Genomic DNA, 23,428 nt, shown 5'->3' with positions numbered 1-23,428 from the left:
GAGTCTCTATTTGATGTGGTGGTGTGGGGCGGAGGGAAGCTGTAGCCAGGTGTGGGGACATGAAAGGGAGAGTTGACGAAAGAGCAACATTTCTTCTCTTTTTTTGTCAGGTCATGGAGGTACAGTCATGTTATATGTGAGGACTGGTGGAAAGGGCACGGAAAGGGAAGGTGAATTCTGATTTATGATCTGTGTGTGTGTGTGTGTGTGTGAGAGTATACTGTATATGTAAATGCAAAAAAAGTGTTCTCAATATGAAATTCAGGGTATATCTAGTGCCTCCACATGGCGACGGCTGAGCCGGCGGCTCGCAGCTAACAGTGCATGCAATCAACGGTAACAGTGTTGTTAGTGGTTGCTGCTATATTAATGCTCTAAGTATAATTTATAAACTTTATAAACATTTGTATATTAAAACAGCCATTTAAAGTAGCATTTGCTATTCTATGATTAAAAGATTTAAAACTCTGTACATTTTTATAAGAACTCAATAAATAAATAAATGTGCCAGAAATAATATTAAAAATAAATATAGGCTTTTAGTTATTATATATTGTTTATACCTACTGTGAAAGTGATAAAAAACCAAAGGGGGAAGCACAGTCTGACAGTAAAGAACAGTAAAGAAACATAAATTGATGCACAAAATGGATCCCTCCCAAATGTCAAGGGACACTTTATTAAATTATAAAAGACTCTTTATTATCAGGGAAACAAGATCATTTTCTTACTTTCTTACTTTCTCTTTTAACATTTCAAAGTAAACAAAGCAGTGTGCCTTCATTTTTATTCTTTTGTGAACAGGCTTTTAAAATTGATTTTAACATTTCATCTGTTGAAATCTTATTTGCTATAAAAAAAAAAAGTTCCAATAATTGTATATAATGTTCCAGGAATTGAGAAGTGAATTAGGTTGATGCTATTTTTTTTCTTATTTTAAATTTGGTTTTGCATAAAATCTGCTTACATTTGGTCTAAATCTTTTTCTGGAAAATTGTCTTATAAGTATTTGTTTTGTTATTGCTGTATATATATTTAGATTTTAAATATGATTATATTTAAGTTATTGGTTGTTTTGTTGAGTTTTTATTCTGCTGACAAGCTGTTTATGTACGCAGCTTTGGAACTTTTTAAATCTACTATTATTTAAATGAAATTTCACTTATTTTTTTGTACTGATGATTCAGCCAGAGTGGCCTGTCCACATTTTAACTGCTGTTCATGTAATGGAAGAATACTCATCCAATTTAATGCTAATAAAGAACTAATACATTTATAATCTATGCAAAAATAAATATATAGCAATGTAAAAGGATTTGGTCAAGACTGACAGGAGCCAACTCATTAGACAAAATATAAAACAAAAGAAAGTTAGTTATTTAAAGGAACAATAATTAGACATCCTGTCAGCAAGAAAATATACTAACTGAAGAAAAAAAAAACTTACATTTCAAATCCAAACACTGTGTAAAGCAAAAGAGAAAAATTATACAAAATTTACAGCACATTATTTCCACCGTTTGGTGATATGCTAAACATATACACTCTTCCTAATACACCCACCTTGTCAACGGCTTCATACTGCCTATTGCTTTGTGCAATGTGTGTGTGTGTGTGTGTGTGTGTGTGTGTGTGTGTGTGTGTGTGTGAGAGATAAGCACACACACACGGACAGCGAGAGAGACATAATTCAACTTTCTCATATTCTTGTGCACAGAGGGAGGTAGATTGATTCCCTGCCCTGGTGTGAAGCTGATGACTAACAAAGCGGCTCTTTTTCTCTCTTGGCATCCGACAACACCGGGGTGGCTGCGGGCTCTGAAAGCACCGATACACTGTGGTTTATTTTTGAACTGTCCAAGGTCATTGTTCACTTTGACAGAGGGGGGGTCGGATCCTCTGGACCCCTTTCAACGCTAGTTTCGAAAAGGGGTTAGAGCTGGCAGACATTCTGTACAGGTGTGTGTGTGTGGTCTGTACCATGCTGAGGTGGGGGGGGGGGGTCAAGGATGACAAAGTGCAGACCCTCTTTGATCCTCAGCCCACATTCTATGCTGAAGTGCTTTATAGTGAGGGGAATTATCTTTGATGTCCACCTGAGGACCTCGCGTGCCGAAATGGATCCACATCTCTTCATCATGCAGAGATCTGAAAGGGATCTCACACACTTTAACAGCATAATAACAACAGAAAGAAACACGTCAGGGTTTGTTTTAATGCTTGTATGTTTTTCATGCCGTAGGATTTATAGAGGAGGAGGATTTTAGACCTGTAATTTTCTGCAGCAAATTAAAGGGGAAGTCCACACTGAAATGCATTTTTGAGCTCACAAGGAACATCATATTACTTACTTTTTTCACGTGTGGTTTTGTGAGCAACAAATTTCTCAGTGAGATTTCACAGTGACAAATATTTATACTATAGACTTAACAGTGAAGAATAACAAGAAAACATGAGTGTGCCTGTCCTGCATGGACAATGTACAATGTACTACAATTTGAAGTTATACCCTTCAGACCTAAAGCTAACAGACTAACATGTGTGTATTGTATCCATATGGTGTAACGAATAGACCAAGTATTAACGTATTGATACACCAGGTGGCAACCTCCGGTTCTGAAAAGTAAAGCCCATGCTGAAGTGGCTTAAACTTGCATTCTCTCTGCTGGCCATCAGGGGGCGACCCGTCTGTTAAAAGAATTCAGTTTACCATGGCACCGCTACCGTGGCCTCGCTACCACGCTACTAATGCGGTTCAGCATTAGAAGTGTGGTAACTGTAAAGTTCACCTTGTATTATGAAGCTAACATTGTTAGCATCTTCACACCAGAATCCAGATGGATCCAGATCCATTCAGGGTGCTGCTCTGCCTCGTGTCAGACCCACCCGTCGCTCCTCCGCTGTCCAAATATGGTCACTTCCTTTCCCAAAAGTCCAAGATGGTGATGGCCAAAATGCTGAACTCGTAGCTACAAAACAGTAGTCCACAAACCACAGGTGACATCACCATGACGACATCCACGTGTTATATCCATTCTGTGAGATTACCAAAACGCCATCATGATATTAGAGAAGATAACCTGCATACAGACAAAACAAACTGGAATCTTTTTGTTACCTTTCTTAAAAATGCAAGCATTAACACGAGGCACATCTATAGTTTCTTAAAGTACTATGTTAAAGTAATATGTTTTATATATTTGTATTTTTTGTTTGTGTATTTGTGTGTATTTCTTAGGCTTAACTTTCACAAGTTTCAACTTGCAGAACTCTTAACAAAAGTGATTTGATCAAACAGCAACTTATTATAGAGAGGACTTATCCTCAATTATATGTTTTGTAAATTATTCTAATTGATTATACTGTATACATATAAATGATGTAGTCCAGAGACTGACTTTACAGTACAGTAAATCCTACAATCACGCAAGACAAAATAATATTTATCAATATTTGTACTTCACTGCATGAATGTACTTGTTCTGCTATGAGGTGTCTCTGTTTTTGAGGAATGAGGATGTGAGTTTGTGTTTAACGCCGTGGAAGAACATGAAGAACATAGAACATGAAGGAAACTGAACCGAAGCAACGGTTTATTTCAGGCCAAGAAAATATAAATAAACGGCCGCACACTGGAGCTCCTGGCGTGACGAATAACAAAAGTATGTGATCCTATTGAATGAGGGCCGCCGTCGCATATCTTTCTCTCAGTCATGTTTTGGAGCACGCCATCGCCTTTAATCAGCGGAGAGAAATAACTCATCTTCACGGAAGCTGCTGCGGTTCGGAGTTTCCTTGAGCTTCCTCCAGCATCAGCTGTGGAGTCCTGCTTTGTCACTGTTTAGTCATTTCATCAGAGAAGCTGCTCTTTGAAAATGTCGGGCCCGCAGACTACTGACGGATCTGGCAAATCCTAAACAGACTGAGTGTGTTTAACGAGGCCGTTTGACCACCTTCAGCGTGTCATTAAGAGCTGACTCATAACACAACTGTTAATGCAAAACGGTAAGCTCAAGCTAGTGAGCAAAGACTACTAATTAGAGATGATTGGACATAGTGGATGGTAGCGGTGCACTTCACCAGAGGCAAGGCTTTAGTTTGGATTTTTTTCAAAGCAAAGATTTCGTGGTGTTGCTTTGACGACTCAAAGGGCGCCGCGTGTTTTTTTTTTTTGCCTTGGGGAATTCCCAGAATGCATCCTTCCAGTATCCCACACTAGTGCTGGTTTTGCCTGGTTTAGTTCCCTGACTTAGAAAAGAAAAAGAAACGTTTGCCGTTCTGAATGACAGGAATGTTTCCGTGGTCTCCTTCCAGGCTGAGCTGCTGACTGCTTCCTCCGTAGCCAACGTGGAGGAGGCGCATCGGGCCGGCCGCGAGCTCCTGCAGCGAGGCTGCGGGTCAGTCATCATCACGTTGGGACCCCAAGGCTGTGTGGTTGTCAAGGAGTCAACCTCAAAGCATGTTCACACTACTGCAGTCACCACTGTGGACTCGACGGTAAGCATGGCGACATATACTCTGTTTTTCAATGATTTATTAAGGCCCAAATATATTCAGTTTACAGGGAAATTAGCATATTATCATATTTCAGGGATTTGAACCAGAGGATTTTTTAGCATCAGTTAATCGGCCTGTAATGAAATATCTCAATGAGCCTGTTGACTGTTCTTTTTGCCGCCATGAGTTCAACCTTTGCGTTTTTACTTTATTTTCACCTCATTTGCATCACTTTGGTGATCCATTAACTTTTCATCCTTTTTTTTCCAATACTGTGGTACAGAGCTGACACATTAAGACGATCGACAGAAAATGAATCAGTACCTATTTTGATTATTTATAAATCATTTCAGTCATTTTTTTGTAAAGCCTGTGGAAATAGGGCATATTCAATATTTTCTGCCTTTTTTAAAATAGTCATTGTGAACATGTTAGCATGACATTTACATTTAGATACATTTTGTAACTACTTTTAAATTATTTGATTGTTTTCTCTGTCAGAAAATAGTGAAAATGCTGAAGTGACTCCTTTGTCTTTTGCTTGTTTTGTCGATAAACATCTGGAAGATATTAAATTCAGAGTCATATGAACCTGAAAAATCAGCAAATTGTCCATCATGTTAGAAACTTGAACCTCTAGAGATGGAAATATATAAAATATTACAAAATATAAAAAAAACATGTATTAATACATTTAAGAAAACAATGGAATATTTTTGTAATATTCTATACCATTCCAAAAAATATTATTATAAATCATAATATTTAATCATTTGATTATGTACTTGTTTATCATTTTTAAGAACAAATCTTTTCAAGAAAAACTATTTCAACATTTCCCACATGTATTTTTATATTTCATAGTAGGTTAGGAAGGTAATGGCATGGTATGAAATGGTGTTGATTAATAATTGTGATTCAAAATTGATAATGATATTACGCTGATAATCATGAAAATATGCTTCAAACTTTTGAAACATGCATTTAGTTAAAAAAAAAAAAACGACATCCTTTTTTATTAAACACAGTCAAATAATCTCAAATAAGAATATAATTTATCTTAAGGGCTCCCTGCATAAATTAAGGATAAATAATAAGTATTTTCTGTGTTTTTAAAGCAGGCTCTATTTTCTCTTCTCTGCCATGACAGCCAGCTTAACAGCTTTTTCAATTCACTTATATTATGATATTTACGGTCATACAGAAAATGGAAATTCTCCACAATCAACTAAGTTATTAGAAAAAAGGAAATTGTTTTCAATGGAAATGATGTAAAGCAGCCCCCTTCTTCCAGGAGGGGATTTCTTTAAAAAATGTATATAAGCAATAACAGCGGAAGAACAGAAAAACGTCAGATTACGTGTTCCTTCCACAACCCCTTTTTAAGTCGTAGTCAAATGACCTCCTGGCACTCTGAGCTGCAGTGGAGCTACAGATCTGTGTGCTGCTGAAGTGGAACGGTTTAAGATCATCGGGGATGTGGTGACCACCGGCTGTTTCCTCTCCTAAAAGGAGGATTCTAATCTTTTAAAAGAGGCCAGCGACGCTTGACTCATTTCACACCGGCCGCTGTGGCTTATTTTCGTCACAGGAGCCTCGGCTAGATGTTTGCATTTCCTGTCTCTGAGGGTTTTGTGGGACCAAACACGTCATTGCACAGAGGTGTTAATCACTCCTTTGTGCTTACCAGGTTTGATTAGAGCCTTTTAATTGTTTCTGTAATGGATTCTTTCACTGAATAGTTCCCCCGCAGGACTTTTATTGTGCTATAATTTCCAAATGTTGTTTATCAAAACAATTACAAGCGTTACTTGAAAAAGATATTGCGAAAGCCTGGAAAAAGCCAAGAAGAAAGGCAGTAAAAAGTAAGTGTGTGTGTGTGTGTGTGTGTGTGTGTGTGTGTGTGTGTGTGTGTGTGTGTCATGATGTGTTTTCAGACACACTCCAAAATGAACTGCAGCTGAACCGAACTGCAGCGTCTACTTTGGCGTTTCACAAACAAAGGGGCTTTGCTTTCTTGAACGTGCCGACACATCTCCAAGCAGACGCAGCACACCGACCCTCATTCACCGTCTCCCATCCCCCCCCCAGGAGAAGTCACCCACCGCCCCGTCCTCCCCCTCCCATGACTCACCTCTTGGGCTTGCATCAGTCAGCAGAAAGCTGTGGTCGGGCCTGGTGCATGTCCCCCCGCGCAGACACACACACACACTCCACCCCTTCTCTTCTTTGATGGGCCCATAAATTCTGGAGTGTTTAACTCTTTTGGACATCATAATCCCTCTTCCAGTAAGGCCTTTTTTTTTTTACTGGCGAGGGAAAAAAACAACAGGTTGTTATCAAGATCATTATTCACTTCTTTGAGCGTGTTCTGGTAACAGGCCTCTTTAGTTATGATTACCTCTCCTGTTACTCACTGCGTCGGTTGTGTTTCTCTAACAGTGGCTCCAGACTTGTCAGCACTAGGATTTGTTTTTCAGTATGGGAACTGTGAACTGAGACCGTATTCTCGGCTGCAACTCCTTCCGATATCAACACACTGACTCACTTTGCGGTTTTGTCACTATTTTCTCCCGGCTGAATGGTAGCCGGGCGCCGCGGGTGGCACGACCCCGACCCTGATAGCAAACAAGCATTCACCTTTTTCTGATTTGGTTCGTCAGGTCGTGTTGCCTCGTCCCAGGTGGAGGGCTTCTCTCCCAGTGATTTGGTTAATGACGTGCCCGTATGCCAGAGCGTTTAGCTCCCTCCTGCCTGTGACTATTTCATCATCCGCTCCTACTGCTGCTGTCTGAATAACACATTCTACGTGGCACGAGCAATTACAGGCTGAGTCAGGGTCGTGAATCTGGATGAACAACAAAGTAATTCCACTCATGGGTCTCCCCCATCTCTCCTCCTTTTATCCGTTTGTCTCCCTTTTGTCTTAAATTGAGTGCAGGCTTCCCTCGCTGAGATGAGAGCCGTGGCTATTTTTGTTTGACAGTTAGATGAAGCCGTAGCACACACAAACACAGACCAGCCAGCCCTTTTAGCCCCGGCAGGACTTGGGTGGCCTCGGTTTTCCGCTTCTCCGGGAGGTCCACTGTGTAGGGCGAATAAAGGTAGACGATGGCGTCTAAACCAGACATTACAGCTGCTGGAAGGTCTGGACAATCAAATGATTCCCAGTCTTCTCCGATGACTGGAGACATGCAAGGACCAATGGGACGATTCCCTCCTGGAGGCTTAAGGTAAGGGAATACCTCCCGAGTGTTCATCAACCCTGCCAACTGTAGGTCAGCATGACACAGCGAGAACAAAATTGCCACATCACCATGATTTAATGGAGTGCACATGCTCCAGCAGCTGCCGTGTAGCAACCCAGATGTGAGGCCGGCCCTCTGCCAGTGCAGGCATGTCGATCAAAGAGGTCCGAGACAAAGCGGATGCATCAAAGACGCGAGAGCACCAATTGGTCCAACTAGGTGTGTTTTTTTTAAAAATCTTTCCTCCCTCGTTAGTTCACACGAGTCGTCCCCGGCTGTTCCCAAGTCTCATTGTAAGCTTTCAGACGTGGTGACTCAGCGCTGCCCGTCAGTTGCTCTCCCCCGGGTGCCTTTCATTGACAAAGGCTTCAGGAGTTAATAGCAGGATTGTAGGAGGTCTCCGGTTGAGGGACACAGTCCCAGGTTCTGGAGGCTTCCAGAGGTTCATGAAAAAGACATGCGCCCCTTTCTGAAATCTGCATCTTCTATGGGTTCTGTTTTTTTGTTTTGTTTTTGTCATCGGCGCGCCGCTGCGGTGTTTCTGCACTGCACTTTCCAAAGATCACACGTCAATCACAGCGTGTGGGCGCTGCTGTTGTCTTTGTCCTCGGATTTTTCTGTTGACGGACTTCTGGAGTTTCTGTAGGCGCTCCTCTGTTTGTCTGTACAGCCGCGGAGGTTACCGCTGCTGGTGTGAACTATTCACTTCTTCTTCTATTTATTCTCCACGCGCCACTAAAGCTGCTGTCAGAGGAATTTAAAAGACACTTCCCTGGTGTTTTGTTCATAACAGCAAATGGAAATGTCTAAAGGTCTGCTGATATAAATCGACCCAATTGACATTTTAAGATTTGAATCTGTCCTAAATGGAAAAAAATATGCTCTTAATTGGTTTGAATTTAACTGAACCATTTTAGGAGTTTAATTCACAAAAAGCAACCAAGTTCAACAACCACGTCAAAGTGTAGAGAACTTCCTCCCACTTTGTTCGACACTTCCTCGCGGACGCCATCCTCACGTCTGACTTGAGTCTGAGTGCCAGAGGAGAGCAGCGGCGCAGAGGTCAAGACGTGGCGGACGGAGTCGATCCAGTAAGAGCATCACAGCTCATCCGCGGCGAGCGCTTGTGTCACTTGATTGACAGGCCTCCAGATCTAACCTTCACCAAACTGTGTGGAGGGCAGCGGCGGCGGGGCTGAAGGGGGGAGCACTTGTCAGCCTCGTTGAGCTTCATTCACTAGATCTGGTAGCGTCACATGCCATTCTCAGCCGGGGAGACGTTGGTAAGACGGGGGAAAGGTCGCAGGGCGCCGCGTACAGTCAAGTGAGCTCAACTTCAGATTCAACAGTGAACTCTCGTTTCGTGGATTGGCTCTCGAAGAAATGACGTGGGAAGTTACATGAAAGTGATTCTTCATATTCATGTGTATAAAGGCAACCTCGCTAACGAGGTATTGCAGGTTTAACACACGTACACTAAAACAAAGCATATGCAGACTTTTGGAGTATGAATGTGCCTAATCGGTCAAGAGTACAGATTTCAAATTTGTAATATTCATTCATATTTTCGAGGCAGAAATCAATGCACTTTTCCAGCACATTTTCGACTGAGCCAGAACGCACGTCGTACCTCACAAACACACATTTCTTCCTCTTCTTGTGACTTGTTTGTTCAGGAAATACACTGGATAATACATCACATATACTTAAATTATTTGGCAAGAGTAATATTCAGCTGGACAGAAGTCTATTGTATTTATTTGTATTAATAATAATGTATTAAGTACGATATGGAAGCAAAGACAGGCCATAATAACTTATTACTAATTTATACATAGTAACTTTATATAATTAGGTAGAATGAATCTAATTACATAAAACCAATTATATTCAAGAATTGTATCTATCTCAATGGATGTTGTTTATATTCCCCTTTAAAAAAAATCCAGAAGGTAATTTCACTTTGCATTGGCACAATTTCAAAATAATTTTAGGTTCATAAATGCAGATACACAATTAAAATGTCCGTTTCTTCAGCTCATATGAGAAAATCTTATTGAGATGAAGTCTGATGAATTCAATTCAGACTAAACCAGTCATCCTCTGAAGCTCACGTGTTCAAGTAAAAAACAATTATTGACATTTTTCTCACCAATCCAATTTACAGATTTTTTTTTTTTATCTGAAAATGACTAATTCAGTTCATTGTGAATGTTTTTTTCTTTTATTTGTACACTTATAGCGAGTTATGATCTCGCAACTTAAAATTGCTTTCTGGAAATTCAGTCAACATACATTTAGATAGATGGTATAAATATTATTAATGGCCTTTTTCTTCCGTCTCTGTATTCCAGGCCCAATTCAGACGATGGTGATCTCCAAAATCAGTTTAATTTGTATAAAATTCAACATACATGTAAATACTGTCTGCTGCATTTGTATTATATCTGTTTTGAACCTGAAAAGAATAGAATTTTGAGCTTTACTCTTGGATTTTTAAGCATTTTCAAATAGCATAAATATATTGACTATGAACAAGTTTAGCCCTTAAAACTACAAGAAACCTGTTTTATTGTAGTCAAAGCAGACAGCGGTGTTTCGTCATGGATTTGTGGGTTAGTTGAATGCCAACAGATGATTCAGAACAGTAATGATGGATCGCCATGACTACAAAGACAGACATGTTCTATCTTCTATGACCTCATGTAGCCGTTGAAACTCGGCTCTGTACTGTGCTCTGCTGGGTTACTGGTTCCCAAGCATCAACCCCCACCCGTCATGTGAACTGGGAGACGTGCCAGCGCCAAACCAGTAGGACTGCTTCACCAAAGCCTCATTCCCAAAACGCTGGCCTGTACTGTCGCCCAGCCCAGCTACCAGACCGAACACATAAACATGCCGTTAACATGGAAATCCACCAGGCCTGCGAAATGTTTCAGCTCTGATCTCACTCTTTCCAGCATCTCTCCAGGAATCGCACCAGTGGCGTGCAGCGGGGGTGGGGTGCTATAATGGCCCTTGAAATGTCAACTTTCCTTCCTACATGGTTTGGATCTATAAGCTGGATGGACAAAAGATGCTTTGAATGATACCAGTCGAAGTGCTTGTGAAAAGTGACTACTACGGACCCGGTTTGGCCCTGATCCCAGCCCTCTGCCGGGTCAGGGGTCAGTGTTAGGGTTTTTGTTTTTTGCCCCGTGTCACTGAATCATCCCAGCACAACAGACAACATCACCCCTCACAGAAGGGTTACTTTGAGGTTGGATGGGGGGTGATAGAGGTGCTCAGAAGAAAGTGCAATGAACTCCTTTGAGAGCCACAGTGATGAGTAATGGCACAGGCTTGTGAGAACCAGCGTCAGGGTGAGTGGGGGGGCGGGGGGGCTGATTTGTGGTTAAACATGAGCGTGTCGCCACATACCATTGTGCCTTTTCCCATCAGCGATCAGTGTCACGATCCAGCCAAACCCCCTCCAGGGCGTAGACGACACATTCCTTCTCTATCAATAGATGAGGAGGGGAAACTGGCCGGTTCATCTGTTTAAACAGAGCTGCTGGTGGTTATGGTCACTGACAAGTGATTAAAGCAGCCATGTGCTTTTCAGCTGACTTGGAGGATTTTTTTAGTTCCCTTGTTTGTTCCAATTTCTCATTAGAATGTTAAAAAAAGGACATTTTATGGGTTAATTTCTTCGTTGGCAACAATTTGGGGAATTATAGTTATTTAATTGTCTTTTTTCAAATCATTTGAACAGATCGTGCACTCAACACTTTTCTTGTAGCTCAGTTAAAAATACTTAATAATATAATAATATTAATGGAAGCTGCTGGACTTGTTCTGTAGCGTATATAGGTTTGTGATTTTGTGATATAGGTTGGTCTGTCATGTTGTGTTGTTAAGCTGCTAATGGATGCTTGCAATTTCCCTCGGGATCACTAAAGTATTTATGTATCTAATAATCACTATTTAAGATATTTCTCCAGCTTCTTACGTCCATCATTCTGCTGGCATTATGAGAAGGTGTATGTGAATATGAGTAACGCCCGTAATACAGATGTTCCTCTGAAAGGGCCGACAGACACTTTCTCTCAAGGTTGCAAGTTATTTAAAAGTAGCTGAGACTTCAGGAGCAACACAAGACTTGGAGAGCAGCTAACAAATGCCACAGCACCCCCTACTGCTGACTGTTCACATCCTTTCATATTTACCTAGTTGCTATACTCGTATGACCATACAGTATGAAGCATTTTAAGTGGGTAAAGCTTCGAGATGAATCATCGTTTTTACAAGGATTCACCGTCTTATTACTCCTCACAAACACATTGCAACCTTCTCAAACTTTTCGGATTCTGCTGAGCAGCGCAGCTATGGAAGTCCACGGTGGAACGGTTTGAACTACGGGTGCAATTTAATAAAGCATTCTTGTAATATTGTTTCTTCTCAGGGTGCTGGAGACAGCTTTATTGGAGCGCTGGCATTTTTCATGGCCCGTTATCCCACAATGCATCTGGAGGAGATGGCCCAGAGAGCAAACCAGGTGGCGGGAGTGAGTGTGCAGGCAGTTGGCACACAGACGTCTTACCCCTTCAAGAAGGACCTACCAGCTGAACTGTTTTAGAGCAGCAGATCAGCGTTAATGGACCAAGTCTGGAACGAGTCTGGAGAAACGCAACCATCTTATGAAATATAAGAAGCTGCTGTGAAGAAATCTGAGAATGAACAATAAGATGAACGGGGATGGCAAATGATGTAATTGTTTTTTTCTTAAATTTGACTGTTGACTGAAATGAACAGAGAACGTGATGACAAGCCTACTTACAACAGACATCAATAGATTTAAAGAGTTTAATTGACAAATATCTTAACACTGAGACCGGTTCCATCACAGGTGCCTGTTTTAAATGAAAAAAGGAATAACACACAACAGCTAGTTGAGACTTTCTTGAAGCTCAGCCGGAGTTTGCATCATCCTGAACTGGCGCAGTGAGGAGAGTAGAGGCCTTTTCCCAGATCCCTGAAGAGATCCTGTCACAACACGTCAGCCAGCCAAACACATGTTGACTGACGAAACCGCTTGTATAATCCATGACAATAAAAAAAGTCAGTTCAAACCGAGCAGGTCTTTGTTGTCCATATCATTTGGTGCATTGTTAAATCGATTTGATCTTCCTCTTCTCAAAGAACAGGACGTGCTTGTTCACTGCAGAGACAGAAAACAGATTTCAAATAAGAGTTACAGTTATAAAATATAAACAAGGCAAAGATTACATATCATCATGGAGAATGGGTGGTAAAATGTTGTGCACAATAAGAACTTGATCTTGCAGCTGATGTGATGTAGAATGTTTTTTGTAAAACGGTTATTGTTGACTCCCAAAGTTCATATCAAGTAGCAGGTTTACCACATTTACTTGAGTAGAGCCTGGAAATAAGTCTGCCTTATAGGTTTCTGCTGGAGGTTTTGATCCCAGGTACGGAGGTCATCATGCTAAAAGTCCCAAGTGGCAGTTTTTAATGACTTGTTCTAAAACATTAACAACCTGGTTAAAAATGAACATAACAATAGGTTTGTCCTTGAGCTCAGACTGATAATAAAAGGGTTTTAGCGTAATATGTAGAGCATTAAAATAGCTGTCTATAATTCACAACGTCTTACCAAACGGATCGTGTTTGCGCAGCACCATTTTCTCTCTGAGACGGTTCCTCTTCGTGTTGAAGAAGTAACCCGTCCCGGCTGCACTCATCATCTGCACCAAGATGGTCCTGAGAGAAAACAACACCAGTCAATGACATATGATTGATACACACACACACACACACACACACACACACACACACACACACACACACACACTAATTTAATAATAATAATAATACATAACAATGCCACTTACTTTGATTTCGCCTTTGCCACTGAGAAATGAAGAAGAGCAGAGGATGTGTATTCAAATTATTATTATACTGACGTATAAACACACATTACAAACACATTATTTAGCTCCGTGAAACGGGAAACATGCTAACAGATAGCGAGCTACGTCCACTACATGACGTCGATACAACACTTTCACGATGGAAGCGACACAAAAACAGGAAACACATGCCGGGTAGGTAGACGCAGGTTCGGGGCACCGACACGGTGATGCCGTTAACTGACATCAGGAGCTAACAGCTAGCTAGCTAGCGAGCGAGATTACGGTTAGCAAACATGTTCATTTAGCAACGCGTGAGACAGACGTCTTTAAATAACGACGTAAAGTTACATGAATATACTCACAATTAGCGGTGGTGAGAAACATTGTGTACACGTTAAACAGCCTTAAAAGAAAGACAACAGCCTTAAAAACAACGATGTTTGCAATGGAAAGTCACATTGGGTCTGGTTCAACAGCACTTCCGGGTCCCCTTAAAGGAACAGTACACCTGACTCTGAGCAGCGTTACGTCACAGACATGGAGATCCTAATTCTGGGCAAAGCAGCAAGTACAAGCACTTTCATTAGGGGTCACATGATCAGTCACCATCGTTTTAACTCGCTCTTTGATTGATAGAGATTAAAAGACTCTTAAATAGATGGAAATGTTACGGACTGCCCCTTTAAGAGGAAGGCGAATGCTTTGTGCACACAATCTTTTATTTTTATCATTAGACATATAGGTTGGTGGAGAGATGTGGAGCTGTCACATCCAGAAGTACATGTACAAGTAGTATAAGGGTGCACTGTGAACTTATTGCTTGTCAAATACAGTCGTGCTGGACGTGGTCATCATTTTCCCTTTTGCTATCTAACAAAGTCTCAAAGCTGGCTTTGTCAGTTCCAATCAAAATCTGTCCACAACTGTTATTTTGGTCTAAAATAATGATGCACATGTCCTTCGCTCCATGTACTGAAGCAATTTTTTTGTTTTTCAAGCAGTTTTACAGTTGACTTATCTTCATCTCACTTCATTTCAACTTAATTCAATTAGATTTATTCACATGAACAAACAAAATGTCTCATGGCCTCAGGGCAGCAACTCAGATTTCATGAATGGGCTCTAAGGGAAAAGAATGGAATGTCCCAGACCCTTAATGAAAGCCTTTTTTTTTACATCAAAGTACTCAGGCAGATGAATGGGTTAGATACCAATGATGTCACCTTGGAAGTCCCCTTAACCCCTTAGAACAGCGTGTCAAACTCGTTTTAGTTCATTGGCCACATAGAGCCCAATTTAATCTCAAGTGGGCCGGACCAGTAAAACCATTGCATAATAATCTTTAAATAAAAACACCTCCAAATGCTTCCTGTCTTTTAGGTGCAACAAAAGAACAAGTCTGAAAACATTCAGTTTACAAATAGATGAAGAGCAGTCTGAGATAACTCACTGATCTCTGGAGTACCATTAAAAACACCCTGCTGTTTCCTCATTTATTTATCTTCTCTGTTCGTCTGATAGTGTGATGGTGGCGTTTAATATTATACTCCCTGAGTACTGAAAGGGGCTGTGAACAAGCCAAGACTCCCCATTTAACCCGACGCTTAGTGTCCTCGAGGCATGGCTCGATATGAAACTTTCATGTCACGATATTATCCCACTAATCATCAAAATGCTTAAAACTCTGAAAAACATACTGCTTCATATTTTGTCAAAAGTTACTCCATCACAGATAGAACATATCTTTTTTGTAAAGCAACATTTACAAAATATAAACACAATTTATAAAAATTGTGTCGAGTTATTTGGATTGTCTCAAGTGGTGCGCTCCCCAGTTCTGTTCTGTTTTGATACTGTTCTCAACTAAAACAAGTAAGAGTCCGGAAAAAGAAAAATCCAGAAGGGCAATATGGACAAAATCACATGGACTTCCTGTAACCATCTTTATCTATGTCTTTGAATGACTAAGATTGTAATGAATGTATGTGATGGTAATTTGCCTTTCTAAATAAAACGATATTTAAAATAAAATTGTGTCGAGGCCTATATTTTTTTAAACCAGGCTCTATTTTCACTTCTCTATACCATAATGGAAATTCACCATGATCAACTGTAAATGTAAGATGTTTTCCCTCTCGGCAGGCTGACCTTAGAATTTAACCTCAGGCACCACTGTGCCTATAAAACCTCTAATGGCTGTAAGAAAAATGGCTCCAGTTTTACTGTCGTATTTCAGTCTGTATTTATATCTCTATTTGAATTTGCACTACTTGGACCTGTTGTAATACCATTTAGCCACTATTATAATGTTAAGGTCCAATTTCACATCACTCTTTAGAATATTAATGCCATTTTTCACTATTTCTGCTTTTATTTAATACACTTTCAGTGTTTTGTTCAGATGTTTTTTTGAGGGATTCCTGGAAAGAGAATCATGTTGTTACTTTATTGCTATCGTACCTAAGAGAGCTGTCATCAAAACACTCAATATCTCTCGAACATCCGGTGTGTTCTGTCTGTCTGTCGTCAGTCTGGAAATAACAATAGTATTATTTAATTATGTTACGGAAATAAAGAGACGAGTGGAGTAAGAATAATGGCTTGTTTTCCTTCACAGCGTCTCTTCATCAAAGGGAAGGAGTGTGTATGCGACACCAGGGTCCCACCAGTGCATGGATTAGATAGAGATAAAAAAAAAAAATTTAAAACACACAAGTGAACATGTGCTAATGAGCCTAAATGGAGCTGTATTGGTAAACCCAGTGGGGGAATGCCATGCATTAAAGCGGAAATGAACATGAATGTTATTGGACAGCGCTGTAACCAGGCAGGGAGCAGCTGTCAGGATGTGAGTGGAGGAGCTTGCGTCACTAAGGGATAATTCTGAGAAGGAGGCTGAGACCACCGCTCCAGCTTCAGCTCTCCTCCTCCTCCTCCTCCACCTCCTCTACCCCACCCACTCAGCACTCTCCACAGCCACTCCGGACGTTAGCTCCTCTTTCCTTCTCCCACTTATTTTCTTCACTTACCACTCTCTTTCTTTTCATTTACAACCTATTATGTCCAGCTTCTGTATCACTTATGTGTTCAATTCTATTTGAGGCACTCAAATATGTACAGGTATGGTTCAATGTCCAACATGATATTTGACCATTTATTCTATGACTTATTGATATACTTTACTATTAATTGTTGTGTCTTTTTATGTTATAAGATTTTACTATGACTTTTTTTTTACATCAAGGAAACAACAAAAAGATTGAAGAGATTTCAAGAACAGACGAGCTGTGAGCTTAATGGATGTTTTGAATAAACATCATTTGAGACTGATCTTGGACTTTTTCATTAAACATTGTTGCCCACTATCTTATGATCATGATCTAAAGACCTCACAATCTGCAACATAACTGGAGGAAAAACTCTAAACAGAGATGAGGCGATAGCCCTGGGTCCTGGGTCTGGGTCTGGGTCTTGCAGTCGGCGGAGAGCAAACCTGGCGCCTGTCCCCAAAAACTACAGCCGCTTTGATCTGGTGAGGTTATTGTTGCCCACATGTGCACGGCAGAGCGAGTCGGGATCGATTCTGTGATAAAAAATATTGATTAGTGCAGCTTTAAAATAATCAATACTTTAGCTGAAAGGGTGTCGAGCCATTAAACTACACTGCTCCAAAAATGAAGGTAACACTTCAAATCGCATATCAGATCTTTGAAAATCTTTACTGCTATGCATTGCATTATTTGTTGAAAACACAATGACATAACAAAGGTCAATGGAAACCAAAGTCATCACCCCACTGAGGGCTGGATTCAAAATCACACTGAAAATCAAAGTTAAAAAAATATCTGATTGTGTGACTTGCATCACGACAACTCATAATGTGAATCAGTAATGTATTTGGCCCCTCATGCCTGTATGAACTCCCCACAACATCTGGTGTCAGCTGATGATGTCCTGGGGGATCTCCTCCCAGACCTGGATCAGGGCATCAGTAAGCTCCTGGACAGTCTGTGGCGGTACTTGGTGGCATCGGATGGACCGATACATAACGTCCCATAGGTGCTCAATTGGATTTAGGTCTGGGGAACGAGAGGGCCAGTCAATAGCATGTCATTCAGGAACTGCCTACACACTCTGGCCACATGGGGCCAGGCTAGTCCTGCACCAGGAGGAACCCACTAGGCCCACTGCACCAGCCTAAGGTCTGACAATCGCTCTGAGGATTTCATCCCGGTACCTAACAGCAGTCAGGGTATTGTTGGCTATGACATGGAGGTCTGTGAGACCCACCAAGGATATGTCTCCCCAGACCATCACTGAGCCACCACCAAACCGGTCCTGCTGGATGATGTTACAGGCAGCATAACTTTCACGCCGTCACATGTTCTCAGTGTCAACCTGCTCTCATCTGTGAAGAAAACCGGGATCCAGTGGTGGACCAGACTATTCTTGTGTTCTCTGGTGAATGCTAATCAAGTTGCACAGTGCTGGGCTGTGAGCAGTGGCGGTCCTAGGTTTCATGACGCCCTGGGCGAACCTCACCTCCAGGCTCTTGAGACTGCCGGGAGACACAAACCTCCTTGTGACCACAAGTATGGATGTGCCATCCTGCAGGAGCTGGACTACCTGTGAATCTGATTGGACTGCAGGTACCAGGTCAGGTCTGCAGGTCATTTAATTTGCACCAAAGCAGGTGAAACTGGTTCACAATCAATACTGCGATCATTAAGTGTGATATATGACTCATGATGCTCTTACTATTTTGAATGAATTCTAATTAAATTAATAACTGAAGCACTGGCTGCATGTTTCCTAGAGTGAATTTTCACGGGCTGCTTCCTATTATTATTTCTTTTAAATACATAATACTGTAACTGTCACAATGGTTTGCTCTTACTTTGACCCAACAACCCGACCACAGCAGGCAAAACGATGACTCACAAAGTCAGAGGCACTCTCCAGCTTGCATCATGCTCTATTCACTATTGTATTAAAGGAGTGGAACGTGTATATGAGTGAGTGTGTCTATCCCTTCACTTCACCACGTCCGTATCTTTACTATCTGTAACAAATGATCTGGTTTGGCCTTTAAAGCGAGGAAGGAATACCTTACCTAATAACGTCAGAGGCATTATCACTTGTCATATATAAAAGGTAGGCTACAGAGGTGTTCAGAATTTTAGTTTAGTTTTAAAGGATTAAAAAAGAAAAATAAAGCTAAACCGGGACAGAAAACACAATGCACTCATTGGATTGTCAGGTTGACCAGCTTCCAGTTTGATTTTTGTGGGGGGGAATATTACTTTGCATATAAATAGCATCAGGCAGCTGAAGACACGCTGATTAGTTGAATCAGTGCCATCGTGCTCTTATCATCAGAATTGCTAACTGGCCTGTTCTTCAGGATTAGTTTTACAATTTGCAACATATTTATCAGAGAAACACCAAAACAACCAATCAATTTGAGATATTTAGCCAAGTGTGTACAAAGCTTTCAGGTTATACCAGCCTGCGTTTCAAGATTTTATGATATCTTTACAAAGAAATCTGGAACCAAACACTCAATTCGGACACAGAGGCAGGAGTAAAGGTTTAAAAATGAGTTAATGAAATGGTAAATATGCAACAGAAGAATCCAGATGATTCAACAAGATGCAGATGAACAGGCTGAGAGCTGAAACTCCTGAGTGATCAAGGGCCGGACTTTGAATCCTGCACCATTAAAGAGCTCTGCCGAATTGCTGGTTTCAAAAAGTGAGGACTACACCTTATCATCCGAGAGGGAATCCAGTGGAGAGATTCAATCGGACCCTCCTCCAGATGTTGGGAACCCTTGAGAACAAAGATAAGTGTCATTGGCGAGAGTTTGTCAAACCTCTACTGCACGCCTACAACTGCACGAGAAATTATGTGACGGGGTTCGCCACATATGAACTTATGTTCGGTAGACAACCTTGGTTGCCTGTGGATCTGGCATTTGGCCTACCTGCAAGTGATGCTCCTATATCACATTCCCAGTATGTTCATGCTTGGAAAGGCCTAGAACAGAGCTATAGAATCGCCGCAGAGAATGCAACAAAGATAGCTGAACGCAACCAGCTACGTTTTGACAGATGAGTTGTTGATTCAACCCTTGGCGTAGGAGCACAGCAGAGATGGTCCACTTCGAACGCTACATCGAAATCTCTTGCTGCCCTGTGGATTCTTACCTGTTGGAGAGCCAGAGAAACCCTCAAAGCCAGTTGTCAACAGACCTAGAACAAGAAAGCAGGCCAACAGTCACTGATGAGTCTGAACCACCAGAAGACAATTCAGATTCAGAAGATAAAGATTATTACCTCTACTTACCTGAACAAACCTTGAACACTGACTTGATTACAAAGACTGTCCTGACCCAGTCAGAAACCGTACCTTAATGGGTAGAACAGATGCTAAGGCAAGCTAACTGAGATGCTGAGTCTTCAGTTGAGCTGTATTCTGCACCAGAGAGAAAGGGGGTACTCATCTGAAGACAGAGCAGCTGTTGACAGAGAAAATGTCCTCATTCCTGAATCAGAAGAGTCTATTTCCCCAAAACTGAGAAGAGTCCTGTTTGGAACCATTCCAGATATCCTCTCTGACACCTCTGATATTTGGAATGAAACCTTAAAATGAAGCTCCCTCTGATGAGCCCAAGCTCACAGATGAAAGTCTTCCTGACTTCTCAGATCTGTCAGTTAATGACTGCCGAAGAGGTGGTAGTTCACATGGCAGTGGAATGGATAAGAGTATACAGTGAAAGGGAGTCCTGAGCCTCCAGATTCTGAGGGCCTGATGGGAAAACCACCCCCTCAAAGATCATTCAAGAGAGTGATATTGCAACTACTGTCAGATGTTCTCAGAGGCACAGGCAGCAACCTGAAAGACTGCAATACACTCAATTAGGAAACCCCTTGCTGTCTATTGTTCAGTCACTTTTCCAGGTTACTAGACCCTAACCACGAGAACAAAAATAAAAGAAGAAAAAAAAACTAAGGGTTAACTGTAGTTTATTTAAAAAAAATCTGTGGTTAAATAAATAAGACATAAGAAACAACATGTTTATGTTGATATTGTTCATTATTTCATTGGTAATGACTGTGACTGTTGCAGCTTTGCAGACTTCCAGGTGACATTAGAGTGAAATAGCCCTTTGTTCACGTGACACATGCATGATAGCTAGATGATAGACCCAACCAGCCAATCAGAATTCAGCTGCAAGAAAAAAACTCTGCAATGGTAGTTAATAGTCAGACACGAGAGGGATTATCTTCGACGTTGCGCCGTGGATTTTGCAAGAAAACTCCAGACTTTCATTTTTTTCTGCACGGATAAAACTTTCCTCTTGGAGGTATTTTGTTCTTTTTGTGAGCCGACTAGGATTAAGCCTTTGTGCAACGTGTTACTTCGATGGAGACATAAGTTACTTTGCCTTTCTCTTTCTCTCTTTCTGACTAATGTGTTTGCTAGGGATGGTCAATTTGCTGCATACATACACTCGAAAATCGATAGTTGTGAGAAGCTAGAAGCTAAAATAATGGTTATTTTATTTCTGTTGTCACCTGGTTCTGCAAAAGTGGATCGACACCTGGAGTTTGTGAGTTGTGGCTTCTAGGAGATTGTGCCTAACATTGAACTTTCTGGTGAATAATTTAAGTTATCATTTTTGAACTGTGGTTATTGTATGTATGGTGCTGTTTTTTAAACAGAATTTGAGGAAGATGTATACGTCGCTTGTGTGTGTGTGTTTTTCTACGCTGTGGTAAAATGTAAAAGAGAATTTGATGTTGGGTCTTCTACTGAACCATAGACTGAATCCAACAGAACCAACAGTGGAGATACACTTATAACAATTCAACTATATATATTTAGTTGAGCCGTTAATATGCAAAAAGATTCTTTTGGGATGAAAGCGATACTGTCAGACAGGTGGTACCCTCTACAATGTAAATAAACAAATAAAATAACGTCCAATGCCTAAAGAAATAATATTCGTTCGTCTCTAATAGCCGAAGCCTGCCTCCCTAATAACGGAACTCAGGAGACCCTGAACAATAACGACACGTCGCCACATCCCGTCCATTACGCGCGCTCGGCGCCTGTATTACACACTCCCCCAAAACAAGGTATGGCATACATATAATCCCCAATTCCCCAGCACTCGTGCAGTCCAGAAATAAACTGAGTCCACGTGACGCAACCAAACCTGGCGCAACAGAGTCCCGATCCCGGAGCTCTCAGGGGACCGCTGCCTCGGAATAATCCACTGTCCAGGAAACAAACAAAAAAAATATAATCCACAAAATGTTTGGAGCCCACGTGTAGTCCGGGAATCCCAGCGTGATGCGCCCGCTTCTTGGTGGCGCACCGAAACAGGAGTACCAGAATTAAATGAAAGAAAAATAAAGTTCATGTCCTCACTCCCCAGACGCGATTTCGGCCGTTTACGCTAATCGTAGGAATGTTTTTTATTTATTTATCAGTAGCTGCAGACACTGCTGGCGCCACGCTCACACACTCCCGCTACTCCCCAGATTCCGTTTTTTTTGGTCCCCCTTGCCCCGGCGCACCCCTCCATAATAAAAGGTTTTTGGTGCGCCTTCATCAACGCACGGGAAGACAGGACCCTAACTTAAAATAACCACCATCACCACCTTTTCACAGAGGAAACTTAACACACATGACAGGAAATATTTACATGCCCTTCTACACACAATCCACGTATGCATTGCATTTACGTTTCCCCACTTTCATGCCTATTTCCCGCTATGCTTTCTTTAAGGTGCCGTGTCACACACTAATGGCAAGGCTGGGGCAGGGGTGAAGGCGGAATGAAGATTGCATGGGAGTCACGCTTTCAGTGACCCTCAAAACCTGTTCTACCACCATTTGCTGCACAACTGGAGGGATGACATCTGTCACAGTAATGGCTGGAGATGTCATTGCAGGGGGGTTGTCATTATTGTTTGCTCTAACTGAAGGGTGGGACGTGCTGTAGGGCAAAGGCTCTTGGTGCAGGGTTTTTGATTTAGCAGATATGCTAGATGATGGGGTCATGGTTAAAGGGATAGTTCGGAATTTTGGACATAAAACCTATTTTCCAAGTGAGGAGACGTTTTCAAGAAATTTCATTCAGTTCTTCTAGTTGCCGAGTTCGCTTATGCTATGGCTAGCGCAAGTCAATGTTTCTTAGCTAGACAGGCATTAAAAACAGTCTTGCCCACTCCACAGTGCACCCGAAGCAAATCAATTAAAACACTAGACCAGGGGTACTCGAATACAAATCTTCAAGGGCCACAAAGATATTTTTCAGTGACTCAAAGGTCCATTTATTGAGGTTGGTACTGTACTGAAATATTCCAATGATGTCCTTTTTATTCAAAACAACAACAACTGCACTTAAATAAAATATAATTTCCATTTTGACTAAATTAAAATAAATATTTGAATAAAACAAGAAATGACACCTGTCATGGAACCAAAAAAAAGGAGTCAAAGTGTAACGAAAAACTATTTTACATTCTTCCTGTCAGTATGAAACACTGCTTAATGGGAGAAATGGCATCTTGTGTCTTTTGCCAGTTTTTGGAACTTTGGCTCAAATGGTGTGATGGCCAGGCGGACACACTGTTGCAAGTGTTCATTTGTAAGTGCACTGCGGTACTGGTTCTTCACCACGTTCATTGTTGAGAACGCAGATTCGCAGCAGTGGGTTGATGCGAACATCGTCAGAATGTGAAGTGCCATCTT

The 23,428-nt window shown here is 41.3% G+C and overlaps 2 protein-coding genes across 2 annotated transcripts in view; one reads left to right on the top strand and one right to left on the bottom strand.

The window, feature by feature from the left end:
- The window catches only part of rbks (ribokinase), a 31,200-nt gene extending 18,818 nt beyond the window's left edge, over positions 1-12,382 (top strand). Inside the window, exons 8-9 of the mRNA XM_084013963.1 lie at positions 4,315-4,497; positions 12,190-12,382. Of these exons, the coding sequence (XP_083870089.1) occupies positions 4,315-4,497; positions 12,190-12,363 (357 nt within the window). The 3' untranslated portion in view covers positions 12,364-12,382. The remainder of the gene's footprint in view (positions 1-4,314; positions 4,498-12,189) is intronic.
- Positions 12,383-12,522: 140 nt separating this feature from the next.
- Positions 12,523-14,163, bottom strand: mrpl33 (mitochondrial ribosomal protein L33). The gene is made up of 4 exons (XM_084013967.1): positions 14,023-14,163; positions 13,640-13,658; positions 13,402-13,508; positions 12,523-12,945 (listed from the first exon to the last, which is right to left on the bottom strand). Exons 1-4 carry the CDS (start codon positions 14,042-14,044, stop codon positions 12,896-12,898), a joined length of 198 nt encoding a protein of 65 aa, XP_083870093.1. The 5' UTR covers positions 14,045-14,163; the 3' UTR covers positions 12,523-12,895.
- Between the last annotated feature and the right edge of the window lie 9,265 nt (positions 14,164-23,428).

Source organism: Eutrigla gurnardus, assembly GCF_963514095.1.
Source record: "Eutrigla gurnardus genome assembly, chromosome: 7".
Taxonomy (NCBI): domain Eukaryota; kingdom Metazoa; phylum Chordata; class Actinopteri; order Perciformes; family Triglidae; genus Eutrigla; species Eutrigla gurnardus.
Note: the sequence above shows the minus strand (reverse complement) of the source record. Positions and strands in the feature narration are given on the sequence as shown.